The 19,524-nt window shown below is 54.1% G+C and overlaps 1 protein-coding gene across 14 annotated transcripts in view; it reads right to left on the minus strand.

Moving 5' to 3' along the window:
- The window catches only part of Tnxb (tenascin XB), a 65,048-nt gene extending 46,050 nt beyond the window's left edge, over positions 1–18,998 (minus strand). For all 14 annotated transcript variants that reach the window (XM_037200151.1, XM_037200150.1, XM_037200144.1 and 11 more), the window contains exons 1-4: positions 18,793–18,998; positions 7,435–7,821; positions 5,296–7,137; positions 4,777–4,892 (exon numbers count right to left, since the gene is read on the minus strand). In XM_037200151.1, the coding sequence (XP_037056046.1) occupies positions 4,777–4,892; positions 5,296–7,137; positions 7,435–7,813 (2,337 nt within the window). In that variant the 5' untranslated portion in view covers positions 7,814–7,821; positions 18,793–18,998. The remainder of the gene's footprint in view (positions 1–4,776; positions 4,893–5,295; positions 7,138–7,434; positions 7,822–18,792) is intronic.
- Between the last annotated feature and the right edge of the window lie 526 nt (positions 18,999–19,524).

A 19,524-nucleotide genomic window follows, 5' to 3' on the forward strand; every position in this document is an offset into this window, starting at 1 on the left:
TCTGTCAATCCTGCTTGACAGATGAGGACTCTGGGCTCAGAAAGACCGTGTCCTGGCAGGGTGCACACCGGGAGGGCAGAGAGATCGGAGAGGTGGTTTGCTCTTCCTGCACAGGATCTAAGTTCAGTTCCCAGCACCCACACGGGGCAGCTTACAACCATCTAACTCTAGCTCCAAGGGATCCAACACCTCTGACCTCTTCAGGCCCCTGCATTTGTGTGCACATATCCACACACAAACACACAGACAGATAATTATACTTAAAATAATTTCTTTTTTTAAAAAGATTTATTCATTTGTTATGTATAGTGTTCTGCCTGCAGGCCAGAAGAGGGCACCAGATCTCATTACAGATGGTTGTGAGCCACCTTGTGGTTGCTGGGAATTGAACTCAGGATCATCTGGAAGAGCAGCCAGTACCCTTAACCACTAAGCCATCTCTCCAGCCCCCCAAAATAATTTTCTTAAGAAAGCTTGGGCTGACCAAGGCATGGTGGCTCAGGCCTTTAATCCCAGCGCTTGGGAGTCAGAGGCAGGTGGATCTAGATCTAGCCCTGGCTGTCCTGTCTAGAACTCACTCTGTAGCCCAGGCTGGCCTCAAGCTCATGGAGATCTGCCTGCCTCTGCCTCCTGGGTGCTGGGATTAAAGGCGTGTGCCACCACACCCGGTGATAAATCTTTAAAAACATAAAAATGCGGAGAGGCTTGAGCTCAGGCAGTGTGTCCGTCCCCAGGCTCCCTCCCGTGTGCAGTCCCTGCTTGTCTGCAGGAATTCTGCCTGACCCAGGTTCCCCTCCAGTTTCCCTGGTGACTCCTACACACGCTCTTTCAGAACAGACAAGGCAGAGCAGGGATGTCCTGCCCCCTCTTCCCCGGATCTGCTTAGCTGGCCCTGGGGATACCGCTGCCTGTGTGTGACTGGGCAGCCCTTTAGACATTTTCCTGTCTCTTCAGCATCCATACACACCCATTAAAGAAAGACCCACCTGCTCGAAGGTCTAATAGCACACTTCCTGAACACTGTTTACACCTGCCACCATGCTGTGTGTTGGAGACTCAAAAAAATAAGATACCATCCCTGTCATGGGGTTGGGCGTAACTTAGTAGCCAGATGTAGACCTCTCCCTCCCCAATCTCTATGTGTGGTAAATATCCACCAGAAAAAACAACAACAACTATCCTTCGGGTGTGTGTTTAAGGCCATGAGATTATGTGGGGTGACCCTGCAGGCCCCCAGAGTGCCGGCTGCTGGGGACATGGGGAGGCTGGACTCTGTGAGCACTGTAACAGTCCTGCATTGTGTGGGGCTGCCCCGCAAGGACAGCCGCTGAGGACGCTCTGTACTGCTTAGCTATGTTGGCCGTGGTAGGGACACCTCCATTCAGCCAAATGGGGCTGGAAAATTTGAAAGGAACTGTCCTAAACCAAAAAAGCATAGTAAATACCAAAGTAAAAAACCAGATGAGAAGCCACGTGGAGGCTTTTGGGTGAGGATGAACTAAAGCTGTGACACTCCTTGCTGGGTGGAAAGGTTCCCCTGGGTGCAGGGAAGCCTGCCCTGCTCCTACGTTCCAACTCTGCAGGGCCGTGGGGTGGCCTTCACCCAGCACAAGTGACATCCTCCCACTTCCCATAGTCCCCCCCCCAATCTGTCTCTCCTTCTGGTGTACGCTCCAATGTTGAGATCTTTCACTAAAGCAAACCCGTCCTGAGTTCTTCTTTCTTTGGATCAACCTCTTTCTTGGTTCCTCCCTGGAAGTCCCCATGCCAGCCTCACCCACACTGCCCAGCCCTGTCTTGAGGGTCTGAGGCAGACTTTCTGGCCAGATGTTGGCAGCTGGCACTGCTCCCTGGCAAAGCTTGGCTCCTCGTTGCTTGTTCCTGGTGGCTGTTTAACTCGAGTCTCGGTCTCAGCCTCCTCAGGGTCCCACAGGGAAAGTCTAGCTTGGATGATCCCCCGGAGGACCCAGCTCTCATCTCCCCTTTCACTCCAGGACACCCAAGAAAAAGTCTTCTGAGGCCCAGGCCTGTGTCCCAGTGAGCACTGGACACAGCCCAGTTTCCTGGCCGCAGAGAACACTCCGACAAAGAACACCCAACAGGGGCTGGAGAGATGGCTCAGTGGTTAAGAGCACTGGCTGCTCTTCCAGAGATCCTGAGTTCAATTCCCAGCAACCACATGGTGGCTCACAACCATCTGATGCCCTCTTTGCCCCCCCCATGCCCTCTTCTGACCTGCAGGTGTATATGTAGGCAGAACACTGTACCTATAATAAATAAATAAACCTTTAAAAAAGAACGCCCAATGATCTCTGACGAGCGTTCAGGATCCTCGGGTCACACTCTCTCACACCTTGTAGAAGAGAGGGGACAGTCCTAGGGCTGGAGGCCACGAGTGTGAACGAGAAGAACTTTTGTCCCAACGAGTCCCTGACACCTCCACACCCCCACACCTCTCCCTCAGATCCTGAGATGGAGGTGGCAACTCCTGGGACAATACTTCAGCAAGCTCCCTGGTGACACCGACACTCAGGTCCTGGAGCACTGAGTCACAGTGGCAATCCCCACACACAGGAGGAAGGGGGTCCTGAGTGCTGAGAATGGGAGTGTACACTCGGCTGGGAAGAGCGGTCGGGTTCTGAGAGAGAGAGAAGTGTTTCTGGGGGGAAAACGCTGCCAGGAACAAGGAAGAGACAGGCTGCGATGAAGATGGAGCGGGTGACAGAGAGCTGTAGGACAGGCTCCATGTCAGCTGGTGGACAGGTCATGGCCAGAGCAGAAGGCTCGGGTCCAAGAGTCACCACAAAAAGCAAATAAAGATGTCTGAGGGGTGAGCACAATCAGTGTCTGTTGAGGGACCAGTTTACAGGACCCTCCCTCACATACAGCCTCACAGAGGACCTGGAAGGGTCCCATGCCCAGAGCAGAGGTGAAGGGCTGAGAGCCAGGCTTGGTACAGACCAGCTTACACCACCCTGCTCAGAACAAAGGCCAAGCAAAAGCCGCACCCCTCGACAACACCCAAAGATGGGGCTGCGTGTGTTTAGAGCAGGAGACGACACAGCCTGAAGGCCTCTCTTATCTCAACTGTTTATTTTATTTCTCCTTATCCTGAAGGTTCATAGGAAAATTCCTTCCAAAAGTCCCACCCTCCAGATTAGAGCTATGTAAATAATGTACACATGCAGGAGAGTGGGAGAGACACTTTATAAAATGTTAGCAGGCTTGTTTAACTGTCAGGCGGCCAACGATCGTTTTTTCTCCTCTCTAGTTGCCAAATTCTTGTCTCCTGATTAAATTATTTTTATATAAAAAATGTAGAGAGGAGAAGGGGGGGAGTTATCTTGGTTGTGCCACATTGTAGGAACTGGTGCTTGGGATACAGACTTTCCTGTGGGACCTGCCCTGGGGTGAGGATGACGGCCAGCACTTTGCCGCATCCCTCTCTGTCCCTTCTGAAGCTTTAGGGCTGGGGAGTGTGCTTGTCTGGAGCTTTCCCTGGACTGATGGACACAAGTGTGGCCTTGCCTAACATTTGTGGGATGATGTGGGAAAGGTCAGGTGACTGAGAAGTGGAGGTATCCATGTACCCCGAGTCCAATCTGTGTAAAGAACAGTCCCCGAGGAGGGGCCTCGGGCTTTGTCCTCACTACGCTCCCGAATGTTTGAAGAACAAGTTAGAGGCGGAGAAAGAATGCTTGGAGAAGCACTGACAGGGGCTGGCAAACAAGCTCAGGGACTCGGAATTGTTGTGACGGCCCAGACAGCTTGGCCTAAACCAGTAAAGATAACATTGAACAGAGCCTGGGCGAAGCCTATATATAGACTGGAGAGGTGGGCAGCGAATGCTGCCTTCCATCTTTCCTTCCTCTCCTCCCTTCGCTCTGTCCTTCCTTTCTGCTTGCTTGTCTATAATTTCTTTCTTTTTTCTTTTTCTTTTTGTTTTTTTCTAGACAAGGTTTCTTTGTGTAGCCTTGCCTGTCTTGGAGCTTAGCTTTAGTAGCCCAGGCTGTCCTGGAACTCACAGAGATCCACCTGCCTCTGCCTCCTGGGTCCTGGGATCCACCTGCCTCTGCCTCCTGGGTGCTGGGACTAAAGGCGTGCGCCACCACACCTGGGGTGCTTATCGGTACTTTCTAAAGGTTTTGCTCTGGGCCTCTGAGATTTGCACTGAAAAGATACTTAAACAAACAGGATGAAAACCACTGACAGTTTGTGTGACGGCAGGTTAATGTACAGCAACCCTGAGGAACTGTCTGTGGGTCCAGAGTGGGCCGTGGGTCTGTCTCCCCGTCTTGGGAAGCATGTACAAAGAGTATAACAAATTGAAAATCTGAAAACAAAGCATGGGGGAGGAAGGGAGAGGAGGAGGGTCTGCCTGAGATGAGGTGACAGCTGAGCACTCTGGGCACGGGGCACAAGGAGACCACCATGGACCCCAGATGCTGGTGCCCAGCCAAAGCAAATGGGTGTGTGTGTAGAATGGGGGCCGACTTGGACTCAGCCACAAAGACTAACAGCAACGGCCACTGTGCACTGAGCAGCCAGGAGTAGTGAGCGCTCCATCACCATCAATACCCTGGTTGCCCTGGACCAGGGTTGAGGCCCCTGTGCCAGGCTGGGCCAGGGTAAGAAGGCATTTAGAGCCGACCCAGACATGTGACTTCTTGCGTGATGTGAGTCCCCTCCCCTCCCCCTCCCCTCCCCTCCCCCTCCCTCTCCCCCTCTCCCTCCCCCTTATGCTGCCCAACCAACCTCCCCCTGGCTTCCCCTCACCATGGGGATAAACTGGATTTCATAGGCATCCACAGGACCAGGAGCCCGGGTCCACTCTGTCCGGACTGTCGTCTCCTCCAGGAGATGCATCCTCATGTTCTGGATGGCTGGTACCTCTGCCCGGAATAGAGTAGGAAAAGCCGATTGATTAGCTGGGGGCAGAGCCATGGCTCCCCGCTCACTCAGGGTCACACATCTTTGTTCCCACTGCCCAAACTCAGGTTGGGGAACACTGGGAAAGGCCCAAAAAGGGCCTGGGCGTGTCCCTCAACTTCTCCCATGTCCTGAACATAAAAACTCTTTAAAGACAACCCTTTGCTCAGAGATCTGAAGGTCTGATCTAAGCATCCCCTGGCATGTGCTTGTGGTTCCACTGTGGGGTCCTTCCGACTGATTCCCTCCTCCCCGTCTACAAGGAACAATTGCCTCTGCTCCTCCTCTGGGCCCCTAGGCCTCAGGCCTCTGCAAGCCAGAATCCCTATCCCTGCCCCAGTGTGTGGGAGAAGGCACCTGGCTCACCTTCCCCGCAGTCGTCGCCAGCATAGCCGTCTTGACAGACGCATCTGCCCTGGAGACACTCTCCCCTGCCGCGACAGTCACCTGGGCACGTCTGGATGGCACAGTCTGGGCCTCGGAAGCCCTCGACACACACACATTGGCCTGCGCGGCACAGTTCGCGTGGCCCACAGCCCCCGGGACAGGCGCTGGCAGGAGGCTCTTCTTGTCCACAGTCCTCACCACCGTAGCCGGCGTAGCACCGGCACACTCCCTGCACACAGCGCCCACGGCCACGACAATCCGCTGGGCAGGTGCGCGTGGCACAGGCAGGGCCCGTGTAGCCCGGGTCGCACACACAGCGCCCGGCGTCACAGCGGCCGCGCCGGTTGCAGTCCGCCGGGCAGGTGCGGATGCTGCAGTCTTCGCCCGCGTAGCCGGCGTGGCACAAGCACAAGCCGTCCTGGCACACGCCTTGCTGGCTGCAGTCGCGAGGGCACCGTCTCACGCCACAGTCCTCGCCCATGTAGCCGTCGTCGCACACGCAGAGCCCGTCCAGGCACCGGCCGCGGCCCCTGCAGCCGCTGGGACAGCTGCGTGTGCCGCAGTCTTCGCCCGAGTAGCCTGCGTTACACACGCACACCCCGTCCTCGCAGTGGCCCTGGCCGCGGCAGTCCCCGGGGCACCGACGGCTGCCGCAGTCCTCGCCAGCGAAGCCCAGATTGCACACGCAGCGGCCGTCCACGCAGCGCCCGCGCCCGCGGCAGTCCCCGGGGCAGGCGCGCGTGCCACAGTCCCGGCCTGTGTACCCGGGCCAGCACACGCAGCGGCCGTTCTCGCAGCTCCCGCGGCCGCGACAGTCCCCGGGACAGCTGCGCACCCCGCAGTCCTCGCCGCTGTAGCCCGCGTGGCACACGCACACGCCATCCTCGCAGCGCCCTCGGCCCCTGCAGTCCCGTGGGCAGGCGCGCGCGCTGCAGTCCGCCCCTGTGTACCCGGGCCAGCACACGCAGCGGCCGTCCTCGCAGCGGCCCCTTTGGTTACAGTCCCCCGGGCAGCTCTGCACGCCGCAGTCGTCGCCGCTGTAGCCCGCGTCACAGATGCATTCCCCGTCCTCGCAGCGGCCCCGGCCCCGGCAGTCGCGCGGGCACGTCCGCGTGCTACAGTCTTCGCCGGAGTACCCCGGCCAGCACACGCAGCGGCCGTCCACGCAGCGGCCTCCCTCGCCGCAGTCCCACGGGCAGCTCCGCACGCTGCAGTCTTCACCACCGTAGCCAGGGTCGCACACGCAGCGGCCGTCCTCACAGCGGCCCCTCTGGCTGCAGCCTCGGGGACAGCTCCGCACCCCACAGTCCTCACCGGAGTAGCCTGGGTTGCACACGCAGCGTCCATTCTCACATCGGCCCCTCAGGCTGCAGCCCCGGGGGCAGCTTCGCACCCCGCAGTCCTCACCGGAGTAGCCAGGGTCACACACGCAGCGCCCTTCCTCACAGCGTCCTCTCTGATTGCAGTTGCGAGGGCAGGAGCGCTGGCTGCAGTCGGGGCCCGAGAAGCCAGCGCGACACACACACACCCCCTGCACGCAGCGCCCGCGCCCCTGACAATCTCCGGGGCAAGCGGGCCAGCTACAACTGGGGCCGCTGTAGCCGGGGAAGCACACGCAGCGTCCTCCGACGCAGCGACCCTGGTCGTTGCAGTCATCGGGACAGGTCCTGGGGGCTGGGCCAGCCGGGGACGAGGTGGGCGTCTTAGTGTCTGTAGGGTCGGAGCAGGTGGGTCCACCCCAGCCAGGCTCGCAGGAGCAGGCGCAGCGGCTCAGGTCAAAGACACCATGGAGGCTGCAGAGGCTGCGCACATCGGTCTGGCCTGGTGCAGGAAGGAGAAGCGAGACCCAGCCCGAATTAGTGCCGGCGGCCAGTCTAGTTTCAGAAGGCCATTTTTACTCCTAGTTGCTTAGCATACATGCCCTCTTGGGAGTGTTTGGGTTGACTCTAGTCATCTCCCGTCTCCAAGTCGCACCCTTCACTGCACCCCTCACCTCTAAGGAGTGGGAGACGGCCCATTTTCTCCTTCATCCCAAGATCCCTTAGGTCAGCCTAGGCGCCTCTCCCATCCCGATCCTCTTCTCCCTTCCTCTTTGCCACGCCCCCCGTCTCTGCTCACCCGTGCCAGCCTGCGCAGCAGCCGTGGGACAGCACCCTCCTGAGCAATGCTCCTTGAGCCCCTTCACCAGCTCCTCCAGGATCTCCAGCCGGACCCTCAGGGCCTGCACCTCGGAAGCAGGCACCGGGGGTTCAGTGCCCGGCGGACAGCCACAGCCGGCTGAAGGCGGCAGGTTAATGCGGTGGGTGAATACCACCTGCTTCTCCCCTCCTCCCACAGTGTGCTCGTAGAGCTGAGAAGAAGAGCCCCCTGGCTGGGGAGGGGGCCGTGGGGCCGGGAGGGTCATATTGGACCGAGGAGAGAAAGGCCCTGCTCTGGCTGTGCCGAGCAACACCAGGAGAGTCAGGATCGAGGTCAGGGCGCATTGAGCTGGCATCATTCGGGAAGCTGAAGGGAGAGAGGGCAAGTGTGAGAGCTGGCTCAGTGAGGAGACCAAAGTGGTCCCCAGCACATCAGCAGAATCCCTGCAGGTAACAATCTCAATTCACGGGCAGAGAGGATCCGAGCCTGAGGGAAAGCCTCTCGGGCAGGGCTGGTCCGTGTCGCTTTTAAGTCATTTGCTCACCCTCTTCTTACTTAACTGGTTCGACTCCCGCATCCTACTCCACACCCCACACTGGTTTCCTGTTTGTTCCACAAACCAGCCTCAGGTCCTCTGGGCTGTGTGTCCTCCCTCTGTCTAGAATGCTTTTTCCTTGACTCCCACAAGCTGACCTCTTACAGTTCTGCCCTTAACTGGCATAACTCAGGAAGGGCATCCTTAGGCTGGGCAGAGCAGCTTGCCCGCATCCCTCCCAATCACGATGGCCCGCTCACACTCCTCGTGACATTCAGTGTGGCCTGGACGTGTGTGTGTGTGTGTGTGTGTGTGTGTGTGTGTGTGTGTGTGTGTTCGTTTTTTATCTCTCTCCCACCACTAAAAGGGAGAACAGAGACCTCACTTGTCCTGGCTCTGCCACAGGTACTTAGCAGGGACACTGGTTGGATAAAGACCACACTCGGCACACCTGTGACAAGGGAATCTAGCAAATGAGGTCAGGGCCTCCCCAAGCACCTGGACCCAGCTCCCCAGTGCCCACTGTCTGACAGACTCCCACAGGCGCAGGATTTCTTCAGCTCCTTTCTTCTTTCCTCCTCCTCCTCCTTCTTATCTCTACCACCTCCTTCTTTTTCAACGCAGGTCTCCTGTAGCTCAGGCTGGCATCAGACTCACTATGTAGCCAAGGATAGCCTTGAACACCTGCTCCTCCTCCTTCTGCCAGGATGAGCAGCAGGCACTACTCTGCTTGGCTCCCCCTCACTTTTTTAATCCTTCACTCTCAACTAAATTCTTCCTATCAGCCTTAAAAAGCACATTTATTCATGCTAGAAATCTCATCCAATAACTGAGGGAAGCAGATGCAGAGATCTACGGCCAGGCCCCAAGTGGAGCTCCAGGAGACCAATTGGCGAGAAAGAGGAGGGATTGTATGAGTGAGAATTGTTGAGACCAAGAATGAAAAAAGCACAGGGACAAATAGCCAAACTCACAGAAACACATGAACTATGAACCAAAGGCTGAGGGGCCCCCAGCTGGATCAGGCCCTCTGGATAAGTGAGACAGTTGATTAGCTTGATCTGTTTGGGAGGCATCCAGGCAGTGGGACCGGGACCTGTGCTCAGTGCATGTGCTGGCTGTTTGAAACCTGGGGTTTATTCAGGGACACTTCGCTCAGCCTGGGAGGAGGGGACTGGATCTGCCCGGACTGAGTCTACCAGGTTGAGCTGAATCCCCAGGGGAGTCTTTGCCCTGGAGGAGATGGGAATGTGGGGTGGGCTGGGGGGAAAATGGGGGGGGCGGGGGGGAGGACAGGGGAATCTGTGGCTGATATGTAAAATTAAATTAAATTATAAAATAAAAAACACATTTATTCATTTGTTTGTTTGTTAGTTTATTCTGGGGAGCTGAGCAGACCACAGGGTGCCTGTGGAGGTGAAAGAATAATTTTCAGTCACCCCTAGGATTTAAGTTTGTTTCTCAAGCTTGGCAGCAAATACCTTCACCCACTAAGTCACTTTCCAGCCAGGCTTTTCACTTGTTTGTTTGTTAGTTACTTTGGTTTTTCTAGACAGGGTTTCTCTATGTGACAGTCCTGGCTGTCCTGGAACTCACTCTGCCCACCAGGCTGGCCTCAGACTCAGAGCTCCACTGCCTCTGCCTCCTGAGTGCTGGGGTTAAAGGTGTGAGCCACCAGGCCCGGCTCGCCTGTTCATTTTTTACTCTTCTCTCATACATTGTGTCCTGGCTGCAGCCTCCCCTCCCTCCCCTCCTCCCACCTCCCTCCGCACCCTGTCCTCTCTCCCCAGATCCACTGCTCCTCCAGTTCCCCTCAGAGAAGAGCAGGCCTCCCAGGGGCATCAAATGAACACGACATAACAAGTTACAATAAGACGAGGCTGGACGAAGCAACCCAGTAGGAGGGAAAGGGTCCCAAGAGCTCTAATATCGCCAGTTAAAAACCACACTTCTTCCTCGGAACTGTCAAATTCCAAGATTTACAAAAGTGCCAGGGCACACAGGTGGGGTAGGACTCAGAGAAGGAGCCGTGTGTGCGCGGTCAGTTGATTGATAACTAAGAGCCTACGGCACTTAAAGAGAGCAGGTGGGCTGGAGACAGGACTAGGGCCTTAAGAGCACATACCGCTCTTGCAGGGGACCTGGGCTGGGTTCAGCTCCCAGCACCCACATGGGGGCTCACAACCCTCTCTAACTCCAGTTCCAGGGGATCTGACGCCCTCTTCTGACCTTTACAGATACTGCACACAACTGGTACACAACCATACATGCAGGCAAAACACTCATACACATGAAAATAAAATAATAACTAAATCAAATAAATAAATGAATAAACAAATAAATAAATGTTTCATCAATTAAAGAGCCATATAGAGAAAACAAAAAAGATTGGTCCCTACCTTATATCCAAATACAGAAACTACTGCGAGGTGGATCATAGTCCTAAATACAAAAGGGAAAGCCAAGGTTCCCATAGCAACATAAAAGAAAACATGGGAAGAGATCTTTTTGACTGGAGTAAGTGAAAATTGCTTAAGTGAGGCACTGGAAACCTAACCACAGAAGAATGAACACAGTGGACCTTGCTGGAAGTGATAACTCCACTCCCTGACTTATTTCCTCCGAGTTGAGGATGGAACATGCTGGGCAGAGGCTCTACCACGGAGTTGTGTGTCTAGCTCAAGAATTGAAAACAGCTGGTCGCCAAATGACATCAGTAAGAAAACAAGACAATTCACAGACTGGGAGAAGCGTGTGAGGTAAACATGAACGGGAGAGCGAGTGTGAGAGCAAGAGAGCAAGAGAGAGAGAGAGCAAGAGAGACAGAGAGACAGAGACAGAGACAAATAGAGGCTGGGGTGATGGGTCCACTGCTAAAGTGTCTGTGAGTGTTAGAGCCTGGGTTTCATCCTCAGCACCCTCGTGAGAGGGGGGCGCTACAGTGCATGCCTGTGAGCAGTGCTGAGGAGATGCGCAGGACAGCAAGTCTGGAAGAGCATGTGAGCTCCAGGTTCAGGACCCGGTCTCGACGAATAAGGTGGAGGGAAACAGAAGACACCCAATGTGGAACTCTGGCCTCCATGTACGTGCACACACCAACATACACATACACACAAAAGCTAAGAGTGAGCTGCTCTTGCAGAGGACTGGATTAGGTTCCCAGAATCTATGTTGGGCCGCTCACAACTGCCTGTAACTCCAGCTCTAGGGGATCAAATACTCTCTTCTGGATTCTGGGTAACTACATTCCTGCACGCACACACAAACACAACAACAAACAAATAAACCTGGTCCTCTGCAAGAGCAACCATTGCTCCTAACCAGAGTTGTTTTGTTTTGTCTTTTCCTAAACTGTTGTCCTTTTGATAAAGGACCTTACTATGTAGTCTAGGATGATCTTAAACTTTCAATCCTCCTGCCTCAGCCTCCCACATTTTGGGATGGCGGGAACACACCACCACACACTGCTGGCTGGTCACAAGGTTTATTTGCATGAACTGAAATGCAACTCAGTTGGATGAAAGATGGCAGAGACAGAGCAGAATTATCACGCAGCAGGAAAACCTTCCTCTTTGCTGCACATGGTGTGAGTGAATCCCATGCACATGCCAAGCAAAGGAAGCCAGACACAGAAAGATGATGTTCTAAATGACGTTATTTATGCGAGGCACATGAACAGGCAGAGCTAATCTGTGCTCTTAGGAGACAGGATGGGATTACAGTTAGGGATACTGTAGACTAGAGGAGACACAGGGGAGATTCCTGGGACATCCTGTACCGTGATGAACTGTACACACAGGACTTGTGTGTCTGTGTCTGAGAGCTATACCCTGTGATTAAAAACAAACCCTTGCCTGACATCACACACCTCCAGCCACCACACTTCACTACACTTTCTACTCCTGTTTCCCTAGTCTGATGCACACCTCAATCCACTCCAACTGGCTTCCCCACCACCTTCAAAATCACCCAACAACTCCCTCTGCGGTCTCCTACCAAATCTAAGTGATGTCTGTCTTCTTAACTCAACTTCTCTCAAAAGCAATGATAAGTTGGCCACCTCCTCCATTTTGAAACAGTTTGTGATGTCCAACATGCCAGCCATCTCTCCTTCCACCGTATGGGTTCCGGGGATTGAACTCAGGTCATCAGGCTTGGCAGTAAGCAGCTTTACCCACGGAGACACCCCACCATCCATCCCACAATGGTCTTCATGAAATACTTCACTCTCCATGTTGTTTACTTAACCCGAACCTCTGTGTATACAGTGACCTCTGTGTATACAGTGACCTCTGTGTATACAGTGACCTCTGTGTGTACAGTGACCTCTGTGTGTACAGTGACCTCTGTGTGTACAGTGATCTCTGTGTATACAGTGACCTCTGTGTGTACAGTGACCTCTGTATACAGTGAACTCTGTATACAGTGACCTCTGTGTATACAGTGACCTCTGTGTATACAGTGACCTCTGTGTGTACAGTGACCTCTGTGTGTACAGTGACTTCTGTGTGTACAGTGACCTCTGTGTGTACAGTGACCTCTGTGTGTACAGTGACTTCTGTGTGTACAGTGACCTCTGTGTGTACAGTGACCTCTGTGTATACAGTGACCTCTGTGTATACAGTGACCTCTGTGTATACAGTGACCTCTGTGTGTACAGTGACCTCTGTGTGTACAGTGACTTCTGTGTGTACAGTGACCTCTGTGTGTACAGTGACCTCTGTGTGTACAGTGACCTCTGTGTATACAGTGACCTCTGTGTATACAGTGAACTCTGTGTGTACAGTGACCTCTGTGTGTACAGTGACTTCTGTGTGTATAGTGACCTCTGTGTGTACAGTGACCTCTGTGTGTACAATGACCTCTGTGTATACAGTGACCTCTGTGTATACAGTGACCTCTGTGTATACAGTGACCTCTGTGTATACAGTGACCTCTGTATACAGTGACCTCTGTGTGTACAATGACCTCTGTGTATACAGTGACCTCTGTGTATACAGTGACCTCTGTGTGTACAGTGACCTCTGTGTGTACAGTGACTTCTGTGTGTACAGTGACCTCTGTGTGTACAGTGACCTCTGTGTGTACAGTGACTTCTGTGTGTACAGTGACCTCTGTGTGTACAGTGACCTCTGTGTATACAGTGACCTCTGTGTATACAGTGACCTCTGTGTATACAGTGACCTCTGTGTGTACAGTGACTTCTGTGTGTATAGTGACCTCTGTGTGTACAGTGACCTCTGTGTGTACAATGACCTCTGTGTATACAGTGACCTCTGTGTATACAGTGACCTCTGTGTATACAGTGACCTCTGTGTATACAGTGACCTCTGTATACAGTGACCTCTGTGTGTACAATGACCTCTGTGTATACAGTGACCTCTGTGTATACAGTGACCTCTGTGTATACAGTGACCTCTGTGTATACAGTGACCTCTGTATACAGTGACCTCTGTGTGTACAGTCACCTCTGTGTATACAGTCACCTCTGTGTGTACAGTCACCTCTGTGTGTACAGTGACCTCTGTGTGTAGAGTGACCTCTGTGTGTACAGTGACCTCTGTGTGTACAGTGACCTCTGTGTATACAGTGACCTCTGTGTGTACAGTGACCTCTGTGTGTACAGTGACCTCTGTGTGTACAGTCACCTCTGTGTATACAGTGACCTCTGTGTATACAGTGACCTCTGTGTGTACAGTGACCTCTGTGTGTACAGTCACCTCTGTGTGTACAGTGACCTCTGTGTATACAGTGACCTCTGTGTATACAGTGACCTCTGTGTGTACAGTCACCTCTGTGTGTACAGTGACCTCTGTGTATACAGTGACCTCTGTGTATACAGTGACCTCTGTGTATACAGTCACCTCTGTGTATACAGTGACCTCTGTGTATACAGTCACCTCTGTGGAGCATGCTTGCTCCTCACTGTGTCCTTCCAGTCTCCACCCCACATCACCCAAAGAAGCCTCTTGACCAGGCTGGGGCACCATCATGCTATCACAGTCCACACAGTTCTTGCTTGTACTACTTATGGTGGTTTGTGATCCTGTCTGAAAGAGAGGGACCGTTGCTTTCTTGCCTCTCAAGCTCCCCGTCAGACATCAAGGTGACACCATTTCTCTGTTTTTACTGCACCCAGCACATCCGGTGTGCTCAGTAAATATTTATTGACTTTAATAATGACGGTAAAGTTCAGTGTAAGCCCAGGACTGGCATTAAGGCTGGAGTCATACAGGACCAAGGTCAGAGCCAGGACCACGGACAGGGTCTGGGTCTGGAAGTCCAGTAGGAAGAGCAGCTGTGCCGGAAGAGTCAACACCAGGCGGGGAGGATGCTGGAAGGACCAGGTGGGACAAGCGTTTGGGGAAACAGGCAGAAGACACACTATGTAATAAAGCTGGACATATGCAGAGCTGCCGAACCCGCGGTGACTCCTAGGAATACAGCAGCAGGGGCAGAACCGGCCACACCAGCCCCAGTGGAGAACCACCAAATACAGCGGCAGGACAGAACTGGCCACACCAGCCCCAATGGGGAACCACCAAATACAGCAACATGGCAGAACTGGCCACACCAGCCTCAATGAAGAACCACCAAATACAGAAACATGGCAGAACCAGCCACATCAGCCCCAATGGGGAACCACCAAATACAGCAGCAGGCCAGAACCAGTCACAGCAGCCCCAATGGGGAACCACCAAATACAGCAGCAGGACAGAACTGGCCACACCAGCCCCAGTGGGGAACCACCAAGGCTTCTCGCAGCAGAATTCTTGTTGAATTAACTGTGGTTTATTCATGCTGTGGAATAAAAAGCCATGAGGACAAACTACAGTTTGTGTACTATTAAGTTTAGTACTATGGATGGCTCTTAATCAACTAAGAGCGCCGGAGAAGAAAGGTGCTGGGTAATTTATTAAGGAAGTTTGAGAGGGTGTGGTGGCACACACCTGTAATCCCAGCACTCGGGAGGCAGAGGCAGGTGGATCTCTGTGAGTTTGAGGCCAGCCTGGTCTACAGAGTTCCAGGCCAGCCAGGGCTACCTAGGGAGATTATATACCAAATTTTAAAAAAAGAAAGTAAAGCAATGTTAATGTGAGAAGAGATGATACTAAACTTGCAGTTTTGAGCTGGAAGTGTGGTGTTCTTGGGAGAGAGTGACCAGAAGTGGCACTGATGGGAGATTTCTGGAGTGTAAGAATACCTTGTTTTGTGCTGGGCTCGGGGATTACACCTGTAATCTCAGGATTTGGGAGGCCGAGGCAGGAAATGCAGGAATTCAAAACCAGTCTGGGCTACACGGTATGACCCCATCTCAAAATTCCAAGGGCTAGCGAGGGTAATGGAGATGGGGAAAATAGGAGAAAAGTACAGTGATATGTGGATGAACATGTAAAAATGAAACTCCTTGCTTTCTACATCCATCTGAAAAACAAAACCCAAAAAGGACTAGGGGTGGGACTCAATGGTAGGGCAGAAGCCTGGGTTCAGCATTTGGTGGTGGGGGTGGGGTGGGGTGGGGTGGGGTGGGGGTGAGCAGGACAGAAGTGTAGAGGGAGAAAATTTTATTTTTTACCTTTTTATTACAACTACTTATTTCATGTGTGGACCTGACATGTCACATTGAAGGTATGGCAGGTAAGGACGATTTTGGGAGTCGGTTCTCTCCGTTTCCTTCCCACGTGGGGTCCAGGAACTGAACTCAGGTCACCGGTTTACCTGCCGAGCTACCATGCCGGCCCTTGAAGATATTTAGTTACTCATCCATTTTATTACTTTTTATTGTGCCAGGATCAAACCCAGGGCTTTGTATGTGCTGGCAAATGTTCCACCTCTGAGCTGTAACTCGAGGCACTTTTTGTAAAAAAATTTAAAAATCCCAAATTGAGGTGATGGGGTTGAGACTCAGGGGTTCCCTGTTTCTTCGTCTCGGTATTTATCTGGGTTGCTGTGGGGCTCGCCGAGACAACTCGGATGGTCTGAGAAGGAAGGGAGAGGCGGAGAAGAGCTTGATGAACAGGGAGCAGGATGAGGCAGGGTCGGCTAGAACTGGGGCGAGAGCTGAGCGATGCTGGCGGGTGCCCAGATCGTCTAGAGCAGAGGCCGAGAGAGCAGGAGGACCCGGTGAGCAGTGGAAATGTTGACTGGCCAGGAAGGAAGGGCTGTGACGCCCCTCTCCCAGCATACACATTTCCTAGCTTCCTCTTGGTCAGAGAGAAAGGTGTTTTCAGGGCCACCAGCCACTCTGCTCCCCGACTGGTGTCAATAGGCAGAAGGATGTCACTCAGTTGGTGGGGTGTTTGCCTAGCATAGCTCTAAATTATAGCTCAGGATCACATAAACCAGGTGTGGCGGCATGTGTCTGAAATCTCAGCACTTGGGAGCTAGAGGCAGAAGGGCCAGCCTCAGCTACATAGGAAATTTAAGAATAGCCTAGGCTGCGTAAGACGCTGTCTCAAAGAGTGAAATAAAAAGGAGAGCCGGGGGCAGACTGTTTCCACGCGAAGTGCCTGCCCCGGGCAGGAGGGCCAGCAGCAGGGCTGCCCTGCCCTCTGACAGCAGAGCAGTTGGGGAGAGAGAGCGCTGTCCTGCCCTGCCTGTCACTCTGTGCCGAAGGCCCTGAAAGTCACCCCCACACCAACCATGGGGGGCATGCACACACAAACATGCATATGCGTATCTGTCCACAGACGCAGACACGAGCGCACCTGTACGTGAGTCCACGCAGCACACACACACACACACACACACACACACACACACACACACACGCACACACGGCAGCACTTTTGCAAATGTGTGAGCCACTCAGGACCACCATCTCCCCTCGCCCACCATCTACCCTCGCGGCTGCTCCAGACCTGGTCACTGGGGGGTGTCTGAGAAAGTGGACAGAGGGCAGCTGAGTCTGAGAACTAAGCTGTAGTGTGGACAGCACAAGGAGCTGCCCTCCAGTGCGGAGGGGAGGGTGTGTGCTTCCTGTTCGCTTCCTCACACCCCTGGGCTCTCTAGTTCACCAGTCTCTCCAAGCAGCTGGACCCTGCTTCACTCTCAGATAAGTGGGGCCGGGGTGGGTGTCTCTGCAGCAGGAAAAATGTACAGGAACCCCATCGGCTCCTCCAGAAGAGCTGTTGAGGTTGGTATGAAGACAAGTATGACCCTCAAAGACCATGGCCCAGTGCCTCTCCCTGTCACCGTCATCACCATCCCGTTTCCCCTCCCAACGCTTGGAAAATTTTGGCCCTTCTCTTGGCACTGGGCAAGCAGAGAATTGGGTGTTTCTTGTGTCTCTCTGTATGCCTCTCTGAGATATGTTGGGGGGCTGGCCTCACCCTCTTGGCATCCTTCCATACTTGGAGGATTGGCAGGGTGGGGGCATCTTCCAAACTGTGACTCAGCATGCTTGGTATTCAGTGTGTGGCCAACTTTGACACTTTACTCACTGGGGACCATTGGTCCTACTGGGTGGGAAAGGGACAGACGTCCATGAGGGGTGTTCCAGGGATGGGGCCTGGTTCCATTCCAATGTCACACTCAACCCCTCCTGCCACCCCCACTCCCAGCCACGTCTGGCAATGAGAGGCAAAGGCAGGACTCCGGGCATGAGAAAACAGGGAGCTCAGATCCTGGGCTGAAACAAGCTGAAAAAAGGGCACCAGCAAGAAGGGCTGGGGGGTCCAGGTACCTCTTATTTTGGGGGAGAAAGCAGATAGGCCGTGGGAATAGACAAATTAAGAGAACAGATTTCCAGACCCCCAGTGGGAAAGGTCAGGAGGAAAGTGAGAGGCAGGAAGGTGGGTTCTGGTCCTGCACCAGTGGCCAGGGCTTGAGCGGAACCAAGTTTGACTAATGGAGGTGCTGGGTCTCCAGGGGTTGGAGGCAGCCAGGGACAGCGGGAGGGGGCTGAGATCCGGGAAGCAGGGGCGGGGCCGCCGCAGCTGCTGTTTCCCAGTTGTTTCCCAGTAGTTCGCCTCAGTTCCACTTCCAGTTGTTTCTAAGCCATTAAATTCTTTCCAGGCGAGATAAGAGGCCCCGCCCGCCCCACCCGAGGCTTGTCACGTGTATTGGGGAGTGGGTGGGAAGACTCAGGCACACAGAAGCCGGGAGCCTAGAAGGGGGACCGAATGGAGACACAGCCCTGTGCCCTGTGGGGACATCACTCAGCCTCTGCAGGCTCGCTGAACCGTGAGTCATGGGTGCAGAGCACTCGCCAAGAACAAGTTATGGGATCGTCTCTGCAAGCTCTGAGCCCTTTCCAGGCGCTTGAGTCCTCACTCTGTCCCATTTCAGCACTTCCGAAAGCCCTGTACCCCCACCCCCCCAGACCTTGTCCTCAGCCCTGTAACTTCTGCACAGTTACCTGAAGAATCCCCGTTCTGGACATGGGAAGCAGCTTCCTCTGCCCCACCTGGCACCAGGCTCACAACTCCAGCCCCAGCATTCAGAAATCTACAGTGCTTTCCTCCTAACGTGCAGCTGGACAGCTCAGCCCAGCCTGGTCCTCCTTGCAGCCCCCACCTCCTGATCAACAGCTGTGCCCACCTGACTCCTGGAGTCCCATAGCTCCCAGGTCCTCTCAGGTACCCGCATCCCCTCCAAACCCTGGTGCGTGCAACACACCGCATTCTGCCTTAGCCTCCTGAACACACCTCTAGTGTCTGCTTGCATTTTCTCTGAGCTGAGCAGAAAGTCCCTGTCCCGGGAGGTACTCTGCACGGCTTGCAGCCCTGGGGCAGCTCAGAGGGGAGTCCTTCACTTCTCTCTCACCACTGCTCTGGTTTCCCCAGAGCTCTGTTACTTACCTGGAGAGTGTGCTGGCTTGTGGTGGCTGCTACACCTCTGAACCTGCTCAGTCCCAGCCCCAGTAAAGGAAGTGTCTCAGGCAGGGTAAGCACCCCTCGGCAGTCCTGGACTCTTGGGGGACCCTTCACTTGCCCCTTGCAGCAGAGGCTCCTGGAGCCTGTACCAGGACTGTTGATCGCACAGCAGTGACAGAAAAGCAGGGAGCCTGCAGTAAGCAGGGGGAGGAGAAGGGGAGGGCCAGCATGAGGTCAGGGAGGGGAGCGGAGATAGGGCAGGTCTTCCCACCCTCCCAGCCCCTCCCACCAGCCCCCCTCCCTGTCCAGGACCAGAGTCGCCCCCTCAGTACCCTCATCTCAACCCCTCTGTCCCTTCTTTTGCCCCTATGTCCTTTCCCTATGTCAGTTTTAACCTTCTTCCCACCGTAGTTTCTGAGCAACCTGACATTCTCTGATTCTCTTAACCACCCCTGGCCCTTCCCTTTAACCCATTTCCTCCTCTCCAGCATGGTTCCTCAGGGCCAGACTCCATCGATAGCCAAGCTCCCTTCCACTCCTTCCCGGCTGCCGCCAGGAGGTGGATCTTCCCCATTTGCTGCTCAGCACCCCTTTATTCATCCCTAAATTCCCCTTTGGTTGTGCTGGGCAGGAGGCAGAGATGGGGACAAGAGGCAACCCCCGCACACTCAGGCTTAAACCCCTCCGATGTAAGGTCCTTCTGGGGCTCCTCGCCTG

Source organism: Peromyscus leucopus, chromosome 16_21 (assembly GCF_004664715.2).
Source record: "Peromyscus leucopus breed LL Stock chromosome 16_21, UCI_PerLeu_2.1, whole genome shotgun sequence".
Taxonomy (NCBI): domain Eukaryota; kingdom Metazoa; phylum Chordata; class Mammalia; order Rodentia; family Cricetidae; genus Peromyscus; species Peromyscus leucopus.